This window comes from Schistocerca piceifrons, chromosome 7 (assembly GCF_021461385.2).
Source record: "Schistocerca piceifrons isolate TAMUIC-IGC-003096 chromosome 7, iqSchPice1.1, whole genome shotgun sequence".
NCBI lineage: Eukaryota > Metazoa > Arthropoda > Insecta > Orthoptera > Acrididae > Schistocerca > Schistocerca piceifrons.
This window is the reverse complement of record NC_060144.1, coordinates 480399526-480421663: the sequence shown is the minus strand read 5'-3', so window position 1 is coordinate 480421663 and position 22138 is coordinate 480399526. Positions and strand designations below refer to the sequence as shown.

General features: G+C 38.0%; 1 protein-coding gene across 2 annotated transcripts in view; it reads right to left on the bottom strand.

Annotated features, from left to right (window-relative positions):
- Positions 1–22138, bottom strand: part of LOC124805141 (periodic tryptophan protein 2 homolog) — a 111510-nt gene that overhangs the window by 10967 nt on the left and 78405 nt on the right. For both annotated transcript variants that reach the window (XM_047265608.1, XM_047265609.1), the window contains one exon: positions 4878–5055. In XM_047265608.1, the coding sequence (XP_047121564.1) occupies positions 4878–5055 (178 nt within the window). The remainder of the gene's footprint in view (positions 1–4877; positions 5056–22138) is intronic.

The following is a 22138-nucleotide window of genomic DNA, read 5'->3' as shown; positions in this document are numbered from 1 at the left end:
TAAGTCTGGACTGCATGAAAATGTAAAATAAGGGCTTCAATGTACACAGCTTTTGCCATGGAAGGAAACTGCTACAAACAATGAATTTCACAGTTTCAAGATTTTCAGTATGCTGCCCCCCTTGCCACTCCTTCGAATGATGTTCAATCCATCCCCTACTGAGCACAAACAAGACTGCTGCAAATGTTGTGCTACAAGTACTGTAGATTTGTGGCTGAAAGTGACAGACAGTCAAGGGGCAGGGGAGTGGGTTAGAAGAAGAAACAATATGAAAGTGAGGTACAAATGTGAATAGAAACACTAACCTAGAGACTGCAACCTATTCCAAATTCACAAATGAGTGACCATTACATTACCTGAAGATGATAAACATCCACTAGTCACAACTGGAGAAACATGTATGCATAAAGACGAACATGTTTTACTAGAAGGCACTTTTTGGTATCATACAAATTCAGTAGTTCTAATCTCGCAAATGATTCAGAAAAATATTTCATGGAAGACACATAACTTTTATGGCAATATTTGCTGTTTAGCATCATATATTTAATACTGAATGATTTTGAGGCTACTGTGCTTAATTACTGGAATAATTACTGCATCCAATACAATCTTTTAATTCATAACAAGAGAATGGCAACCACTCACTTATAGTGCACTGATGTGTGGTGCCTAGGAACACACAACAGAAAACAATACTCCCAATAGCTTTCGAGATCTTGCTAGTAAAGGCACATAAGCGTGTATACACCCCTCCCCCCCTTTCCCATAGCAATACTCCTTCAATTACATATTTATATAGTAGTAGATCAAATCATCTCAATGCACACTGCCTCATTATGCAACTGTTTTAGAAAACGTAAATCAGTATCAGGCAGTGCCTCTATTATACAAAATTCTTAAGTGATAAACCTTCTAAACTATAAATACCCCGTAATGATTAGATCTTTATCTGTCTTTTGTTTTTGTTCTTATCTGCTGTCTAATAAGCATAGGTAATTTTATTCGACTGCAGATAGCCTGTAATACACTTTTCTTTACCGACGATATTTTGTATGTAACAATTAAGCACACAATCAGGCAATGAGTTATTGACCCCCTCTAGTTTCCATAATAGTCTCAATTTGGTGGAGATGGGAGTCCATCAGTTTTTTTTCAGGAATTCTGTATCCAATTGAAGTAACTCACTGATAATTAGATCCTACAGAGCTACCAAATTACGAGAATGTTGACTGTTACATTGTACCTGCTGTTCCAAATAGATCCAGACATTTTCTGTAGGATCAAGATCAGGTGTGGTGCGACAGGGCGCAAGTGTGTTAACCAACCCAAGATGTGGAACCCTGCACATTCAGCTGTTATTATGGAAGACAGGAATGTCCACAGCATATGCGTCACGAAAATATAGAAGTAAGGGCAACCTCTAGTCACCGAGAATGTTAGAATAGACCTGGTTCATGTTAACTTTACATGAAAAGATTTGGCCCAAGTCATGTTGCACTAAACACCACAAAACCATCTCCAGATGGAACTACTCTCTACACACTTATTTGAGTCTCAGTGCACTAGACACCTGGTATAATTTGAAGGGACAAATAAGTGATTTATTTATCCATACTACATGCCTCCAGTAATCTACTGTCTATAATCTGATTAAAATTACTTGATAGTTGGCCTTTGTCACTTGACACTACAGTGTTGCCCCACCCGCTGCTGGCTACTGCTAGGTTACATGCAACACACGAACAGACATGTCATTTCAAAATTGCTGTTAATGTGTAACACGGGGCAATGTTGGAAGCCACTGCTGTGAGATACAATGGATATGGGAGATGCTCTGGTGACAGCTGATTTTAAGTGACCATTGATTAAACTGTGGCAAGTGACAAGTTTTGTGACCCTGAATTTCAACTCTTGTCCTAAACTAACCACAACCTTGTTATATGCAATGTATCTGAGAAAATGGCAATCTGCGGCAGAACTAAAATCACAATCACTTTGTTCATGGCGTTTATGGCTAACCTCTATGGGCAAAACTTAAGGCAGAAAAAATTCATGATATGATTGTAAGCAAAGCCACCTTCCACAACAAAATTTGTTTTAGCAGTCAAGTGAACTGTAATTTCTCGCTGTTATTGGTCAAACTTTAATTTCTCGCTGTTACTGGTTACCTGAAACTACCCTCACATTATCTACATGGGATGCCATGTTACCAACTGATGACCAATCCTGGTTGGCACTTGGCTGCAGATTATATGTGACACAAGCAGAATCCAAACAAAAAAGAATGATAGGAGGAAAAATAAGACCAAATAAAAAAGTCAATGCAATGCTGCGATTTGAACTTTTAACCTTTTACATGTCAGATTTCTATGCTAACCACTAAGCTATACCATTACATTACCAACAGATGATGGATTTATGACTGGTGTCCCAGATGCAATGATAAATTGACACCCTTTAAAAATGTGGCTTCACGCAATGTTGTGCAAAGCTTATCTAATGAAAGCCAATCTCTGTGATTACAATAACTGTATTGTGACAATGAATCATGTCTTGTGGGGCAAGGATCTGGCAGTGTGTGGTTAACACTGTGTGTGTGTGTGTGTGTGGGGGGGGGGGGGGGGGGGGGGGAGGAGTTGTGTGATGAGATAAGAAATAAAAGGGCCAGACTCTCAGGATTCAGGATCCAAATGCACCAACAAAGGAAGCCAAACAAAGAATTGGAATTGAACTAATTGTTGTGGCAGTTTGGGAAACAGCTAACGGTTCAGGAGTGACATTGAGCGCTCTGACTGGGGGAAACCAGCTGCAATGCGTCAAGTATCTACTGTCAAGTAATTTTAATTGTACTACAGTTTCTGTGTTTGACCCATTCAAGATGTGCATCTGTATGTACCACTGTGAGCAATGGGCTTTTAACAGGTGCTTCAACTCCAAATGTTTGCTTGGAAACTAGTTGAGATGGACCTGCATTCATTGACAGCAGAAGTTCTTGTCAGGTTTGAAACTCATCATCAATGACATGATATGATACTCATCTCAGGTTCCTGTTGGTCAGCATATTTTCACAAAAACTGCTCTTATGCTGTGTCAGATGGCTGCAAGTGGTATAGCATTTACTGTGTGCCAAGGGAGAGTCCATGCTGATATGTCAACCAATCAGGCAATTTCATTCATAGCATGTTTGTGGGCATATGAAATTATTAATGCTCTCTTCTTCCACATCCACACATTGACACATCTTATTACACTGTTTCCATACAACAGACTGGCACATACACACCATTTCACTGCCATGACTAATGTCAGCAATAGGTGGACACTCACCTGGTGCCAAATCTACATCAATGTGAACAATGCACTCTTTCAAGGGGTTAACTAATATTTTTTTTTTCCCCCTGGGAGTTTATATAAGTATTTATGGAATTAATCTTTTGCCTATGTGAAATAATTTTTGTTTCACATTAAACAATAAAATCTGTTTGTTTATATTAGGTCCTAGATGGAGAAAAAACTTCCCTTACTTTGTTCTTAAGTCAAACAATGGAAACTGCAGCTAGGAATATCAACAATGTAGGAAAAGACAGATTGCTACTTACCTTAAAGAAGACATGTCAAGTTGCAGAAAGGTACAATCTTTTAATTATGCCTGTCTGCAACTTGACATGTCTTCTTCACAGTAAGAAGCAATGTTTCTTTTCTTACATTGTTTTGGATGTCAGATTTTCTTCTAACTCCTTCCCTTCTTGCTTTCACAAATTTATGGTGTCAGGTATATACATGCACAAAACATACTTACACACTTTACAAGGATGTGACTTCAGCTGCCATCTCATCTCACTTCTTCAGGTTATGTATTACTCCCAGAACAAATAATTTTCTACAAATAATGTATAATTTATCTAATAAAAAATTTTCCATCTCTAAAAAATGGAAAGCCTTCACAATTCTCGAAATACCATATTCTTAATTTCATTTTTAAGCTGTGGAAATAATTTTGAAATTGTAGCCACATGACAACATCTTGCCATGATATTTCGGCTGAAATATTGCTCGTATGTGGGAAGAATGCCCAGGACTTGAACAGCTTCTTTCTTCATTATCTTGTGAGTAGTCACATTTATTTCTAGTTAAAGCAGTGCTAATTTGATGAAGGGGTTATTCACTGCATTTGAACACAGACTGTAGAGAAGATAGACAATGTTCTGTGACTGATTTAATGAAAGGGAGGAAGACTTTCCCTTTAGCACAGCCCTAAGGAAACGCAGTATTGACGTAGTTTTTAAACCAACAAGAAAGGTGCCTGCCTATTTGAACACTGCAAAGGCTCATGTCCACCACCTGCCACAGCAGGAGTATACAAAACCCACAGCACATGCAGTCAAGTGGAAATAGGAACTAAAAAAGGAACATGGTTTCACCATGATAAATAAAAAATAAAAATAAAAAATCAACAGAAAAGGAGGAGGATTGAAATTATGCAAGCTGTGAGCCTTAGTGTTATATATACAGCAGACAACACTAACTATTCTTCACTACACTGGTTTGACTAAGACCTTAGACAGCAATGTCATAACATCACAATCCGACCTTTATATGGATACTTTACACACACTATGTATTTAGAACATTTTTACTGAGAATAGTAATTACTGTCAAACGAACTGCAAAAGTGAGAATGGAAATTACACAACATTCAACATATTATTATATCCTAACAGTGATCAAACTATTATCCCTGATATAGCTGTTAAATCTGATCACAAAAACATGCAAGAATGCGCTGCTGATGGCAAGAATACATAATTCATGTCAGGTATGCAAGACGAAAATTAAGTTTACAGGCAATTGCCCTGTTACTGAAACTGTGGTACCTGTAGGAGAAAATTGAAGACATGACACTCGAACCTCTGGTTTCGTGGCACGAGCAGCCATTTCGCCTCGTCTGACCCCTGGCAAATTTACACTGACATTTCCTCCTTCAAGCTGCTCTCGTTCCTCCACCAGTGACAAGTTCCCAAACTCCGTTAACTTTCGTCTGTTGATGTAGTCCTATACACAATAATTTTTCAAACATTGTTATCTGCAGATATTCAAAGTTAACAATGAATGACAGACAAATGTAATGACTATTTTATATGTTAGCATACTAGAGTTTCTTATTTTAACATTATAGAAGGAAAAAGTTGTCTCCCCGTTAAATGAAGCAATATGAATGAATGGTAGTTATCAACAGGTAAACCTTTCACAGTTTAAATCAAAATAGATACGATGAACATGGTGTAAATGGTAAAATCAAAGAATGACTATAATGCAGCAGTCCATACAATGAATTTCACTTGAATAAACAGTAATATACACTTAATGATCTTTGTTGCTTCTCAAAATTATACAGCTACAATACTGAGCTAATATCACAATCAACCTTCACCATAATTAACAAATTATGTTTAAAACAACATATTGTGTCATTAACCATTCACTGCTGACAATTAACTATCTGTACAAATCACATCTTACCTACTCCCCAAGAAACTTAGTTTCAGTAGTGTGAGCGACAACTTCCAAGGCACTACACTTCACCCCACTTTCGCTTCATTTTCTGCTGTTAGTACACCATACTTCATATAATCAATCTGTGTATTCATGAACAGTTTACACAAACCCTGCCTGTCTTTATATTATGGTAGAGCACTTTAGTCATGAACTTAATTTGTGTTTATAATTGTAGGGGGAGAGGTAGGAGGAGGGAAGGGCAGCCATTTCTTCATCTCTGTTCAAACAAAAGAAAAATTATATATAAAAACAAAGATGAGGTGACTTACCGAACAAAAGCACTGGCAGGTCGATAGACACACAAACAAACACAAACACACACACAAAATTCAAGCTTTCGCAACAAACTGTTGCCTCATCAGGAAAGAGGGAAGGAGAGGGGAAGACGAAAGGAAGTGGGTTTTAAAGGAGAGGGTAAGGAGTCATTCCAATCCCGGGAGCGGAAAGACTTACCTTAGGGGGAAAAAAAGACAGGTATACACTCGCGCACACGCACATATCCATCCACACATACAGATGTGTGTCTATCGACCTGCCAGCGCTTTTGTTCGGTAAGTCACCTCATCTTTGTTTTTATATATAATTTTTCCCACGTGGAATGTTTCCTTCCTTTATATTGATATCATTAATTTGAATCAAACAAAAGAAAAGCTACAAATATTAATCTCAGTGGATGCAATTGCTTCATGAAGCCTTAAATTATGGAAAACAGCCAAACTAAACAGATACGAAAAGCAGACCTAAAGGCAACAGGCAGATAGTTTCCTCTGTGATGCCAAACTGAATGTATTTCAACCATTAACTTATATCTGCATTAACAGTAAAAGACTGAGCAAAATATGAGCGTTCTCAAGAGCTGAATATAAGCAAATATCAGGTCAATTATCATCTCACAAAACACAACTTCACAGGAATTCACTTGTTGCTCATCGATACAATCCACCCCCGTCTAACAAATTCCTTACAGTATTACTTTTTTCCTCAGGCAACAATGACTAGCATCTTGTGATAAAGCTTTGCATTACATGCATAATTTATACATGCACTATGTATATGCTTACATCAAAGCACATACCTTTCTAAACAAGAATCTTGCAGGTGTTAAGTGTTATCCATCAAAACCAAGAATTGCAATTATTAAAATGAATTCTTACTGATAGTTGTACTGAACCAACTCAGCACCCTAACAGACAGTTTCAATAACCTTCATTAAGGGAATCAATATCTGAAATAACATGCCAAAAATAAATAAATTCTCTTCAGCAGCAGATCAAAGATTTACTTATTTTAACATAGCTTGAAGAAACAGGCATTGGTGACAATTCTGCAGCTATACTCAATTTATAAAATTTATCCACAATTCTGGAATCTTTCTGACATTAGTTGCATTAGGTGTGAAGATATTACATACTGGTGACATAATGGAAATTTGTGCCGGACTGGGAATCAAACCCAGATTTTCCCGCTTGTCGTGAGCGATCTCATTAACCACTTCAGCTATCCAAGCACACTTCCAGGACTGACCCAAACTCCCACACATCAATACTGTCTACTACACCATCGGTCACAACTTTACTTGACTTCCCGTCATGTGGTTTCAAGGAGACAAACATATTCAACATTAGTATTATGCTCATCATTCTTCCTGTGAAGCCTTCCAATACTTATTTAAAATAATGTCTGAAGAAACAGAACAGGATATAAATGAATAACATCACAGTAAAATATGACATACCATAACTTTCCAAGTAAGAAATATCAAAGATGGCAGCTGACAAGAGAGACCTAATCTGGTATTCTTGTGTGGCTTCTATGCCTAACTCATCACCAAAACCATTTTCTCTAATACTTTTCTTTCTTTTACAGATAACAATAGCTTTGCCTCTGAAAGCTAGTGGTTGAGAGTCCTTTTGCCCATATCTATGAATTCAATTGCAACACATTTATTACAACAATACTTATGAAAAATTGCTATATTCAGAAAGAAAGGTCTGTTTACACCAAAACATATCCTGCCAATAGTGCTCTCCCTAGTGCGACAGGAAAGGCCAATGGGACAAAAAACTCTGCCAGTGATGAAGTGTTAATCAGAAACATGAAAGTATGTGCCAATATGTCTCAGTCCCAAAGAGTAAAACACTTAATCTTTTGAGTGCCAGGGCAGAATACTCAGTCTCTCAGAAATGAGTTTGTGGTACCATCAATGATTTTCTAACCCTAAAGCATATATTTTTAGCACTATAATGCATGTGTGGAACCAGTGAAGAGTGAAGAGGGTCATGTGCATGAGTGTGGTCTTGATCACAAAATCAGACCACAGTGAGAGATGTGTACCATTTACTCCACAAGTGTAATGGACCAAAAACTCTGTACACAATATTGGCATGACAAGGGTATGCATTAATGCTTCCAATACGGCATGCTACTGGTTTAACTGGTGGCACACATTCAATTATGTCAGCTTCCATTACCCACAAAAAAGCAATGCCTCAGATTGTGAAGTGTATGTGAAAGCAGTTGTTGGAGTATGTAAGTGGTAAGATTTTGAGTTAGGCTTCAAATTGTCCTACAGTCATTGCTCCATATGTGTTACACACTAACATGCTTTCTGGGCCTGCATACAAACCAAATTAAAGGAGTTTCCCTACGAACACACCCTAATCCTCTCATGACTCCATGCCCTGAGCATTCAAGGCTCTGCAGCATGTGCTTCACACAGAATACTAAAACCCAGATCAGTTGCAATACTGCAAAACTAATTATGTGTATCAAGTCCAAGGAGAGGAACCATATTCCCATCCCTGAGGTGTGTAATGGCAAGAATCATTAAGAGGCATAGTGTCAGCAGCAGATGGAAAGAAACAAGAGAATTTATTCTCACAATCAGTTTCCATGAGAATACATTATTCCCTTGTTTGGCACCACACACTTCCACAGCTTCCAATATCCTTAAAACAGGCAGTGAACTCTGTTCAACATGACTCATAAGGCTAACAGTGTCACTGAAATCTTGTTTCTGACATGTGTATGATAAATAAAGAAACCAGCTCTACAAACTGTGTGAACTAATTAACCACATTATGCAACAACACTGTAAGCATTTACCTAGAAACTTTGAAATGTACATACTCTATGTTAGCACCGCTGGGCTCATTGTCATCAATAGTACTGGGTGCATACTGATCATGGAGTGGTTTATACACCACTAATAGTTAAATTGCCCATAGTCAGTATCTTAACAAATGGGACTCTTCCACATTTTACCCCTATCAGTACATACAGCCTTAAAGAATAGTTGAAAGTTAACACAACTTTTTCCTCACATTTTCTTGCTGATTGCATAACTGCATTGGTCTCTTTATAACTCATATAACACTTAGCTACAGTTCTTTAAACATACGGCTGCAGACTAAGGTTGGAGGAAGGTAAAAAGAAAATGCCTTTGCTTTACTGTACATTACTGTCTCGAATACATGTGCTGACACATGACTGTCCAAAACAACTACTGTTTCAATGACTATTTTAGTTTTACTTTTGATACAGAGAAGACTCACTGCCATCTCTGAATGCAACTTTTAGTTAAAGCCATATTACAATAGGTGCACATGAAAAACGTTGTGTTTTTAATTAATTTTGATTCACAGCCTATGGTTCATATTTGATTTGACAGTAGCACGTAATGAAATAAAAATAGATAAACCTACTAATGTATCTGTCCTTAACAAGTTTAGCACTGATTGTGACAGGATATAATTTAGGCTTATTTTTTGCTAGTAACAGTTCACATGGTACATAGACATACCTGCAAATGTCACTGACATACTGTCACTAAGCATGTATGTAAACATGATAACATTGCAGTGAGGTGATATCTTGGGTCAATGCCAATCAAAATACTAACAAGTACTTCATGAGAATAAAGGCAGCACCTGTAAGAAAGTTTCCTATATTACACTACAAATATGAAATTAATAAAAACACTGAGAAGCAGTTACCAGATGGGCGTAATAGGCACCACAAACTTGGATTTCATTAATTACTAAATATTTTTGGCCCATATTCAGTTGAGAGCATAAAAATAAACTAGAATTCGATTCTGAACTGTCCTTCATGCTATCCAGCACACAATCAGGCCACAAGGTATAAGACAAGACTCAACAGTATATATAATATTTGATATTTGCATTTCACTGGAAGGAGTTACATATCTTAGCACTAGGATCTACCCATTCTATACTGATTCTAAGTACTAAAAGGTTCTGTGAAATTCTGAATTTAATACTGGATACCTTATGGCCAACACATCTCTTTCTTCTATTACATTCGCGGACAATTCTTCCTCTTTGCATATGCCCCTAATGTACTCTACCCACATATTTATTTTTAATTCTGATTAATTTAAATATAGAATTCCATTTGAGCTCTTTAGGTACAGTCAAATGGACAATTTTTCCAGTGGGATTTGAGCTCGACAAAATTCAGCTTGAATTTCAGCAGGTCTGCTGCCCGAACAGAGTAGGAGAAACTGCATGGCTAGAAGGCCAGGTACACATGCCACAGAAACAACTTGTCAATAACAGCAACAGAAAGTGTTTTATTAGACACCATAAGATATGATTGATCCGTCTTATGCTAAGTGACAGATATACAAAGAGAAAGTTCATTCTACTACATAATAAACCGAAATAATATAATAATGGTCCGATAATTTTTTTTTTTAAATGTTGCTGAATGTCTGTTAACTCATTTGAAAAAACAGATATTTCTAAAACAACTATAGTGAATAGGGATTGCTTGTAAATATATCTGATGTAAAGAATAAAATTTGTTATAGTTTTTGTACTTAACAACTTCGTTTCTTTATTCCAGTTCCATTTTCTCCCATTCTCCCCCAACAAGTGCCACGGATGTTGTTAGTCATGACTCCGTCTTCATCCTTTTGTTTTTACAGTCTGGATACCATTTACTGTTAACTACATGGATATTTTTGTACCTTCCAAATTAACAGCTCGCTACCCATATAATCCATATTGCGTACGATTACTGAAACATTCTGGTCAGTAGCATATAACTGAATCAATGCTGCATGAAATACCACTTTTGTGCCACTCAGATACCAAGAGAGCCAGGCCATGGGGCCTATTCTGTCTCATTCGTACCGATTAATGTGGTAGGTTATCCTCAGTAGTGACATCATTTTCAGTTCTTTATTCAAAATTGCTATTCTGTAAGCTTCTGAGACCTGTTAATGATCAGTCCTGCCGCCAATTTTCTGAAAACTATACTGAGAGGTGGCTAGGTTTTGGTATGGCCACTCATTTGACTCTGTGTGATTTGTTTACAGCTAGAATTTGTTATTTTAGAATTACTGGGTGGTTTTAGGTTTAGATTTAATGACTATGTTTTACTGAACAATCACCAAGATGCATCAGAGTGGAAAGTGAGTTCATAACAGATTGTTTTCCTATCAGTCAATATCTCACAAAATATGTTATTTTTATGTAATTAAGAGTTTAAAAATCATCAAATTTCAAGAGGTTGGCTCTACTTATGTATATTACATGAGTGTTATCATCAAATTTCAAAAGGTAGGCTCTGCTGATGTATATTACATGGGTGTTAGTTGAAATTACTAGTGACTTTGCGTACTTTTTCCCGCATATGGTTTACTTATTAACTATCGAAATACATTTAAAACTTTTAAGTAACAATGGTAAGGAACTTTGTGAAGCCTGATAGTGAAAACCTTACAAAATTTCATTCGTTTACTGCTTACGCCTGCATCATTTGGCAACTAATTCAGCCTGCATTTGCAAGAAAAAAGAACAGCTTAAATTAGAGTTTCAGTAGCCAAGAGGTTAAGGCAACGAACTGCAGTGCTGAAGATCGTAAATTCACATACTACTGGATACAATTCCCCCCCCATGTTTGTAACACATTCTGAGATTTCATTATTTGTGAAAGTTACGTATTTTTCTGAAATATTTGTTGCTTTTTCATGTAAGAGTGTGCTTTCTCAGTATTTACTATCTTCGATTTTGTACTTCCATATGTTTAAGAAATGAAATGGTTGTACATGAAACAACTCTCAATGAAATTTATATTTTTTTGTCACAAATTAGTCACTATTTTTTTCTGAATATGTAGCAATTTCCGAGTGCGCGGTCAAACAGGAATTTAAGAGCACAACTTCAATTACTGTGAACGAAACTAGCGACAATTATCTTTGCTTGTCACAAGTATTTATCTGCAATTGAATCCTTAATAACAGTAGATGGAGATGAAAGTTTTGTGAAGCACCTTCACAAATAAGAGAAGTTAAACGCATATGACAATCAACAAACTGCCTCCAATTAGTTGCTTAGACGGAGCATACTTCCATGAATTTTGAAGCAACTAAGGTACAACTGAAAACAGGAAAAATGACGAATTGAAAATCCTTTTAACATGAGAAATGAATTGTGACCTGATGTGTTAACTTCAAAAGGAACTGATTACGCGTATACCTGCGTGCTTGCCATATACTTTCTGTCGCTTTGCTCTGATTGCAGTTTGTTTCGTGAGTTTCTTTACTGATTTCAGACTCATTTTAATACTGTCAACTATAGCTTTAACATTTAATAGTCCACCATATGTGACAGTTTACATATGTGCCTGTCTCAACCTACAGCACTAGCCCACATCCCAATAAATTTGACAACACCTGCTCACTTTCGGCTACCATTGCTGCACTGTCAATGACTCTACCATGCTAATTCTCTGTCCTTGACAAACAACTACAGTCCTTAAATTTCCTCAAAAACTTTTCAATGAAAAAATGAACATCAGCAGTGACAATAAACTTGCTTTACACCTATCCTGGTTTTGACTTCTTATACAAATATGTCAGTAAAGACTATCCTAATTGGCTTTGGAGAAAGTGCATGGCACTGGTGTTGACGTTATCAATACTACACTGCCTAAAAAAAGAGGGAAAAGAAGAAAATATTTCATCTCACATTATAAAACACCTTTCCATATTTATAGTGCCACAATACGCTCCGGAATATGATGCGACGTGATTTGCATTTTGAAAGTGCTTCTGGATGCCACATAAACAATCATTTTGTAGTGTGTTTACACATTCCAAGCCCTTATCAGTGCTGCAGTAATGAAGCTGCAGAATGGCAGGAATTTCATGAATGCCTCTGTTAACTATAATCTATCATAGATCCCTTGAACAAAAAACAGTGCTCAGTATCTAGAAGAAAGCACAGGTCACACTCATATACAAGATGGGTAGCAGAAGAGATCCACAGAACTGCCATACAATATTCTAAACATCCATCTCCTGTAGAATCTTAGCACATATTCTGAGCTCAAACATAATGAATGAGGTGTCTTTAACAGACAACAGAATGACCTCCTCCATGACAACCATTATGGATTTTGAAATCGTCAATCATGTGGAATCCAACTCACACTTTTCGCATGTAACACACTGAAAGCCACGAATGAAGACGGTCAGGTAAATGTAGTATTTCTTTATTTCTGAAGAGCATCTGACTCGATAATACACCTATGCCTATTGTCAAATGTACAATTGTATTTGTTATAAAGCAAAGTTTATGACAGGATTGAGGATTTTTTGGTACGAAGGACACAGCACTTTATCTTGGATGGAGAGTCATCGACAGATGTACCAGTAACTTTGAGTATACCCCAAGACAGTGTGCTGGATCCCTCATTCATGTTATATATTAATGATCTTGTGGACAACACTAATAGTAACCTCAGACTTTTCATAGATGATGGAGTTATCTATAATGAAGTTCAGTCCAAAAGAAACAGCACAAATATTCAGTCAAATCTTGGATAAGATTACAATGTAGTGGAAAGGTTGGCAACTTGCTGTAAATGTTTAGAAATGTAAAGGTGTGCATTTCACAAACTAAAAAAAGTAGTATCCTCCGACTACGATATCAGTGAATCACCAACAGCATCAGAAAACTCATACAAATACCTGAATGAAACTCTTTGTAGATACATGAAATGGAACAGTCACATAGGCTCATTCGCAGGTAAAGCAGATACCTGACTTCAGTTCATTTGCAGAACACTACAGGAATGCAATGTCAGTCTACAAAGGAGACTGCTTACAAATCACTTGTGCAACCCATCCCAGAATACTGCTCAAGTGTGTGGGACCCATACCAGGTAGGACTGAGGGGAAGGGGGGGGGGGGGAGATACTGAACACATATACACTGAATAGCAACTTGAATGGTTGTATGACCTGTGGGAAAGCATCACAGAGATGTTGAAAGAAATGAACTGGCAGAATCTTGAAGATTATATAAGCGCTGGCAGGTTGATAGACACACGAACATACACACAAAATTCAAGCTTTCGCAACCAACGGTTGCTTCATCAGGAAAGAGGGAACGAGAGGGAAAGACGAAAGGATGTGGGTTTCAAGGGAGAGGGTAAGGAGTCATTCCAATCTTGGGAGCGGAAAGACTTACCTTAGGGGGAAAAAAGGACAGGTATACACTCGCATACACACACATATCCATCAGCACATACACAGACACAAGCAGACATTTGTAAAGGCAAAGAGTCTGGGCAGAAATGTCAGTCAAGGCCGAAGTACAAAGGCAAAGATGTTGTTGAATGACAGGTGAGGTATGAGCGGCAGCAACTTTAAATTAGCGGAGGTTGAGGCCCGGCGGGTAACGAGAAGAGAGGATATACTGAAGGGCAAGTTCCCATCTCCGGAGTTCTGACAGGTTGGTGTTAGTGGGAAGTATCCAGATATCCCGGACGGTGTAACACTGTGCCAAGATGTGCTGGCTGTGCACCAAGGCATGTTTAGCCATAGGGTGATCCTCATTACCAACAAACACTGTCTGCCTGTGTCCATTCATGCGAATGGACAGTTTGTTGCTGGTCATTCCCACATAGAAAGCTTCACAGTGTAGGCAGGCCAGTTGGTAAATCACGTGGGTGCTTTCACACGTGGCTCTGCCTTTGATCGTGTACACCTTCCGGGTTACAGGACTGGAGTAGGTGGTGGTGGGAGGGTGCATGGGACAGGTTTTACACCGGAGGCGGTTACAAGGGTAGGAGCCAGAGGGTAGGGGAGGTGGTTTGGGGATTTCATAGGGATGAACTAAGAGGTTACAAAGGTTAGGTGGACGGCAGAAAGACACTCGTGGTGGAGTGGGGAGGATTTCATGAAGGATGGATCTCAAATGAAGGTGTACACGATCAAAGGCAGAGCCACGTGTGAAGGCACCCACGTGATATACCAACTGACCTTCGTACACTGAACCTTTCTATGTGGGAATGACCAGCAACAAACTGTCCATTCGCATGAATGGACACAGGCAGACAAGTGTTTGTTGGTAATGAGGATCACCCTGTGGCTAAACATGCCTTGGTGCACAGCCAGCACATCTTGGCACAGTGTTACACCGTCCGGGTTAACTGGATACTTCCCACTAACACCAACCTGTCAGAACTCCGGAGATGGGAACTTGCCCTTCAGTATATCCTCTCTTCTCGTCACCCGCCAGGCCTCAACCTCTGCTAATTTCAAGTTGCCGCTGCTCATACCTCACCTGTCATTCAACAACATCTTTGCCTCTGTACTTCCGCCTTGACTGACATCTCTGCCCAAACTCTTTGCCTTTACAAATGTCTGCTTGTGTCTGTGTATGTGCGGATGGATGTGTGCGCGCGCGTGCGCGCGCGTGCGCGCGCGCGAGAGAGTGTATACCTGTCCTTTTTTTTCCCCTAAGGTAAGTCTTTCTGCTCTCGGGATTGGAATTACTCCTTACTCTATCCCTTAAAACCCACATCCTTTCGTCTTTCCCTCTCCTTCCCTCTTTCCTGATGAAGCAACCGTTGGTTGCGAAAGCTTGAATTTTGTGTGTATGTTTCTGTTTCACACACACACACACACACACACACACACACACTATCCTGAGAAAGCCTACTCACAAAGTTTCAGGAACCAGCTTTGGATAGTAACACCAGGGATGTACTTCAAACCCCTACATATCACTCCCATATGAATCATGATGACAAGATCAGACTAATTTTACCAAGCACAGACACATTTCAGCCAGGTTGGGGATTTTCTCAGCCCTGGGACTGGGTGTTTGTGTTATAATAATAATAATAATAATAATCATCATCATCATTTGTGACAATGGCTAGATTGGATTGAGCAAAAACCAGACTGTGTAAAAATTGGGACTTTGTACGGGTGCCTGATAACCGCACATTTGAGCGCCCCACAAACCAAACACCACCACCACCACCACCACCACCACAGAGACATTTAAAAATCATTCTTACTGCGCTCCAAACATGAATGGAGTGGAAAAAAGCCCTAATATCTAGAACAATGGAATATAGTACAATGGAACATACATTGTCATGCACTTCACAGTGTGTTGCACAGTATGGATGTAGATATTGGCTTATTGACTTGGACTCTGGTTGTACTGGAAACTATTTACACACTACTTCACTCTATATTTAACTTCTCTGTTTTGATTACTGTTTTAACAGTAGTGTGCGATTTATGGTTCACCCACACAATGCCTTTTTTTTCAACTTTGCACATGAATTTCCAACAGCACGACTATGCATGTACATTTGTAATTTCCTGGAAATGGAAGCCATGCATAAAGCAGATTACTTCCTGCCTTCAGTGGGAATCTTTGCTGTTTTGCAGATGACAGGCACTTGGGGGCTCATGTGTGTTACATTGTGTAGTGTGTTAAGGTTATGCTGCGAACTGATTTATGTGCAATAATGCCTGTTGGCTCCAATGGAAGTATGCTTTAACTTAAAGATGATTAGAGACAAAGAGAAGTCATATGGAATTCCATTCAGAAGATCAGTGGAATAAAAATTTGAGAGGAGATGCCCTGAGGGTCAATATTAGATAAAAAGTCTCTGGTCATATTACTGTAAAAAATAAGATAACCTAAGCTTTGAAGTAAGAAATCAGAGAAAAAATAAGCCAGAAATTTTTATAAGGGGTACATATGAAAACTGTGGGCATATATTCATGGGGTACGTGCAGCACCCCAACAAGCTACTAGAAATAGAAATGAAGGAAATCGATGATGTAAAAAACAAAAAATTGAGAAATATATTCTAGTAGATTCTGGAATCTATCAAATTCTCAAAATTTTGAAGTCTGAGGATGTTAGTCTACATATAATCTTTCACAATTAAAGATGCTTCCACAACATTTTTAGTACAATACAAATGACACATTGAAAGTTAATTAACCTTCACGTAATGACTGTAAGGACCTGTCTTAAGCACTTCTCAATTTCAGAAATAATCAATTAAATAGTTAAAACTGATGTATAAATTGCCGCTTACTAGCTAATGAAATTTTATTGCCAGCCTTATTGCTGTAGTTTCCCAAGCAGAAAATCTAAAATCTTGGCATGACATCCCCCTGAAATTTGCAAACAAAACAAAGTGGCAATGTGTTTCTTGTAACTCTGTTATTTAGATACTTCTTTACCTACAGTCACTTTTGCGTTTTCTTTTTATGTTGCTTTTTCATCACAATGAACGCAGCACAAGCTCCCAAACAAAGAAGGGGATCCATAGCAACTGCTTGCACAATGAGGCAAAGTGTGGACATGCGAACCGCTACGTGTACACGTGTTCTTTCCACAAATTTCTGTACATGCCCTTTTATTCTCATGCACCTGTGATTGCGCATGACGAAAGAGACATCGTGTGTACATACCTTTAGTTTACAAGGTGTATGTCCTTTCAGGGCTCCCAGTATATCAAGGATAATTTATTTACACAAAAAATTCAGGTTACACTGACTGAACCATTGATCCTTAAGATGTGATTATAAATCTCCAAACTATGTTATTTTTAGTTACTGTCATCTGATGCACTACAATTTCAATCAACACGGCAACAAAGCAGATGGACAGAAAGGGAATGGTTAATTACTCTGTTTATTAACTTGCAGACCCAAACTTTCAGTCATCTGGAAAGTAAACTGCAACTAACTGCACCCTGTGATCCACTTTTGAAGAGCAACAATTGTTGCTTGGATCAACATATAACATTTTTTACTGGTTTTTAATCAGTGATGAAACTTTGAAAAATTCCTTTAAGCAGAAGTCCAAGTGTCAAAGCATGCAGTGGAAACATCATGAATTGCCTGACTATAAGAAATTCAAAATGCAACCATCAGCAGTTAAGGTCATGGTAAGCTCCTTCGGGAGCGCCCATGGTCCAATTTTGTGAGTATTTTTGGAGGAACAATTCACTATCAAGACTCTATACTACACGGGCATGGCAGAGAGCAAAATCTAGTCCTCTCGGAAGAGAAAATTCATGGTAGCAAGAGGAAAGGTGTGCTGCTTCTTCAAGACAACGTTCAATCTGGTACCTGAAGAGCCATCCACCAGCCATTGTTACGTGGCTTGTGGAGTACAGATGTAGATGGTGTGAGGGAACAGAATTAAGGCAAATTAAATTCTGAAATCTAATCTTAAACATCAGAGTTGTAAAAATTTCTGTACCTTCATCATCTATAATTAGCAAGTGTATATGCAATTAGTTTGGTTATGATTATAATAATAATTAAGCAGGTCCACACTAGGCCCAAAAGATCTTACTTTATGTTTTGTATATGTTCAAATTTTAGTTTTTTATTGTATTATTTAAGGTAATCTTTGGGTAGCATGTTGGGGCTGGAACTTAGCAGCAGACATCCCTATGTCACAGTAGGTACTACACAGAATTATCAACAACATGCGGAATGTGAAACAGAACCACAGAATATTCTGATGAAAACCATGGAGAAGACAGTTAACAATGACAACAAATAAATAAAATGAGAATTTATGCAAACCTTTCAGTTTTTATAAGTGTGAGCTTAGTCAATGCTTACGTCAGAAAGTCAATTATTTTTTGAAAAAGTGGAAATTATTCAATTTGAATAATAATAGAAGATGATCTCACTCAAAAGGAAGCTACATGAACTTAGAAACTCAAATGTTATCATCTTCTTCGTTCCACATCGACACGATTTACCAAACTGGTCATGTGTAAATGAAGTAGTGCGGTGAGCAAATAAAGAAATACAAAATGTATGCTTGAGATTCGGAAACTTAACATTTGTAGACATAAGCAGCATAGGAAGAAGATTCAACACAACCCATGGTCTACACCTCAACAAACTAGGAAAAGACTTGGTTATAACACGGATTGAAGAAATAGTAAACAACAAACTGAATGCGGAGTGTTATGGAACAGTGGCCATCCCTCTCAAGGACAAAAATAACGAATTCACGGATGAATCAACCACAAAATATCAGGTCAGTGATACAATACGTCATTGATACAATACATCAGCAGGACAAAAGTGATGTCTTTTTAGGACAATAAAACTTTCCACCAGCGCAACACCAGATGCAAGTGTACGTGATCCACATATGCCTCGCAGACCTCAGTTCAAACGAGTGCAATTTATCGTTTTTGCATTATAATGTACAGGGTTTAGGAACAAAACAGATGCATTTGAATAATTCATCACAGAGCTAACTCCACATGTAGTAATAGTCACAGAACACCAAAAAACAGTCGACAACATTCATCATTTCAAATTAGAAGACTATAACCTAGCAACATTCTACTGCCAAACACAAAATAAAGGCGGTGGTGTCGCCATTTACGTGAGAAAATATAAGTTAATAACAGCCACAGAAAAAGTGTTATGGACAAAAAATTAAATGCTGACAAAGATTTCGAAATTACAGCTCTTAAACTCACATTTTTTACTGTTTCGTTCACTGTTGTATATAGATCCCCGAGTGGAAACTTGGGTGCTTTCCTGGAATCACTTGATGGAGTTCCAAGTAAATCAATGTCAGGTTACAGAAATGTAAATGTTATAATACTTGTGACTTACCAAACGAAAGTGCTGGCAGGTTGATAGATACACAAACAAACACAGACATACACACAAAATTCAAGCTTTCGCAACCAACGGTTGCTTCATCAGGAAAGGAGAGGGAAAGACGAAAGGATGTGGGTTTTAAGGGAGAGGGTAAGGAGTCATTCCAATCCCGGGAGCGGAAAGCCTTACCTTAGGGGGAAAAAAGGACAGGTATACACTTGCACACACACACATATCCATCCGCACATACACAGTGTATGTGCGGATGGATGTGTGTGTGTGTGTGTGTGTGTGTGTGTGTGTGTGTGTGTGTGTGTGTGTGTGTGTGGGCGCGCGCGCTAGTGTATACCTGTCCTTTTTTCCCCCTAAGGTAAGTCTTTCCGCTCCCGGGATTGGAATGACTCCTTACCCTCTCCCTTAAAACCCACATCCTTTCGTCTTTCCCTCTCCTTCCCTCTTTCCTGGTGAAGCAACCGTTGGTTGCGAAAGCTTGAATTTTGTGTGTATGTTTGTTTGTGTATCTATCAACCTGCCAGCACTTTCGTTTGGTAAGTCACATCGTCTTTGTTTTTAGATATATTTTTCCCACGTGGAATGTTTCCCTCTATTATATTGTTATCATAGTTGGCTGCATCAACATAAACACCTTACTCGACAACCAGGAAGGCAAGCAGAATGTCTAACAGACCCACATGAATTGATCATATCATTAAAAATTATGACCATATCATCTCAGCAGACATCATAAATGGTCATTTTTCAGATCATTTAGGCCAAACACCAGTACTAAAATGTAATACCAAGTTCAAACCAAGAAAAATGTATGAACACAAGTGAATACTATCTGCAAACACCACTGCCAAGCTAAGACTTAGTTTAAGTCAGGAATCATGGGAATCAGTTATTACTACCAATGGGGTAAACAATAAATGGAATGAATTTGTAGAAATCCTGACTGGGCACCTAAATAGGACCATGCCAATAACAAAAGTAAATATTCACAAAAACCAACCTTTAACATCAAAACCTGTACCATTAGACTGTAAAACGAAAGATCTAAAAGAAAAAATGGAAAACATGTATCGCTTACACAGACTAACTGACTCAGAGGTACATAAAGAAACCTACAAGCAGTACAAATAAAAGTACCGCAAAGAAGTCAGAAAATTAAAAGCAGAAAGAATCAGCCAAGACATACGAAACTCAGATAATGTCTCAAAGTCTTGCAGGTCACTTGTAAATAAAATAAGAAATAAGGAAACAGACACCAAAATTAAGAATTAACTGCAAACAATAATGTCATTTCTGATCCCTTTCTGGTCAGCAATATTTTCGATAATTACTTCATAGACATTGTCGAAAATGATGTATGTATGAAACAGGATAAACAGCACATATTCAAGAGTAGCGACAAACAGAACTGCAGTAGTACACTACCTGCAGTAAGTGCTTATGATATTTTGCAGCACATTTATAGCCTCAAAAACAAAAAAATTAGCAGGAATAGATGAAATTTCTCCATATTTAATGAAGAAATGCAAACATGAACTGTTGAAACCACTACTTCATCTTATAAACTGAACACTCTAAGAAGGTGTGTTCCCTGACAGGTTGAAACTGGCTGTAATTAAACCATTACACAAAAAAGGGGAAAGAAAGCATGTACAGAACTACAGGCCCATAGCCCTTATCTCAGCATTCAGCAAACTGATAGAAAAAATAATATTAAGAAGAATCCAGGAACACTACAGTAACGCTGACGTACTAGGGGATTTCTAACATGGTTTCAGGAAGGGTTGAAGCACCATGTCAGCAGCTGTACAATTTGGTCACCGCGTACTTGAAAACATAAATGAAAAGTCTCAAATGGCAGGAGTATTCTTGGACCTCTCAAAAGTTTTTGACAGAGTACACCACGATGTACTCTTGTCAAAAACTGCGAAGAGTGGTGTCACTGGAAAACTCGTGCAATTGCTTGAAACATATTTAAAAGGCAGGCAACAGTGAATAGAAACCCTATATTACAAAGGAGAAATACTAGAGTGGAAAAGGTCAAGTATAAGAAATATACATTTTGGGGTTCCCCAGGGCTCCATTTTAGGTCGAGTCCTATTCATGTTACATAAATGATTTCACAAGTTCTCTAGACAGCAAGCAATTGGTCACTATGTATGCCGATGATACATCTGGTGTCTGTTGTGCAGACAGTGAGACCAGCCTAGTTGAAGAAATTCGTAGCTTTATTGAAAAGGCAAGAGCACACTTCGAAAAAGACAATTTGAAAGTAAACATGGAAAAACAAATATCATTCATTTTAAACCCAGTGGTATAAACAGGCACAACATTGAGACTAAGGAAACTCTGTCAAATAACTAACTTCTTACGATTAAGGGAAATGGTACGCCAGAATTGGTGCCATCTTTTAATGGATGAAGTAAGAAAATTGACTAGGAACTTAGATGAAGGAAAAAAGCATGAGAAGGTAAAGGAGAAATTAAAATCGGTAAGGTGATACATTCTCCTTGCAGACTTAGGTACCAGGTATGGAATGACATTCCACCCTCAGAACATTAATCACACAGTTTTCAATGTGTCCAATATAAATATGAAAGCAAAAGCATTTCAAATATTGTAGAAG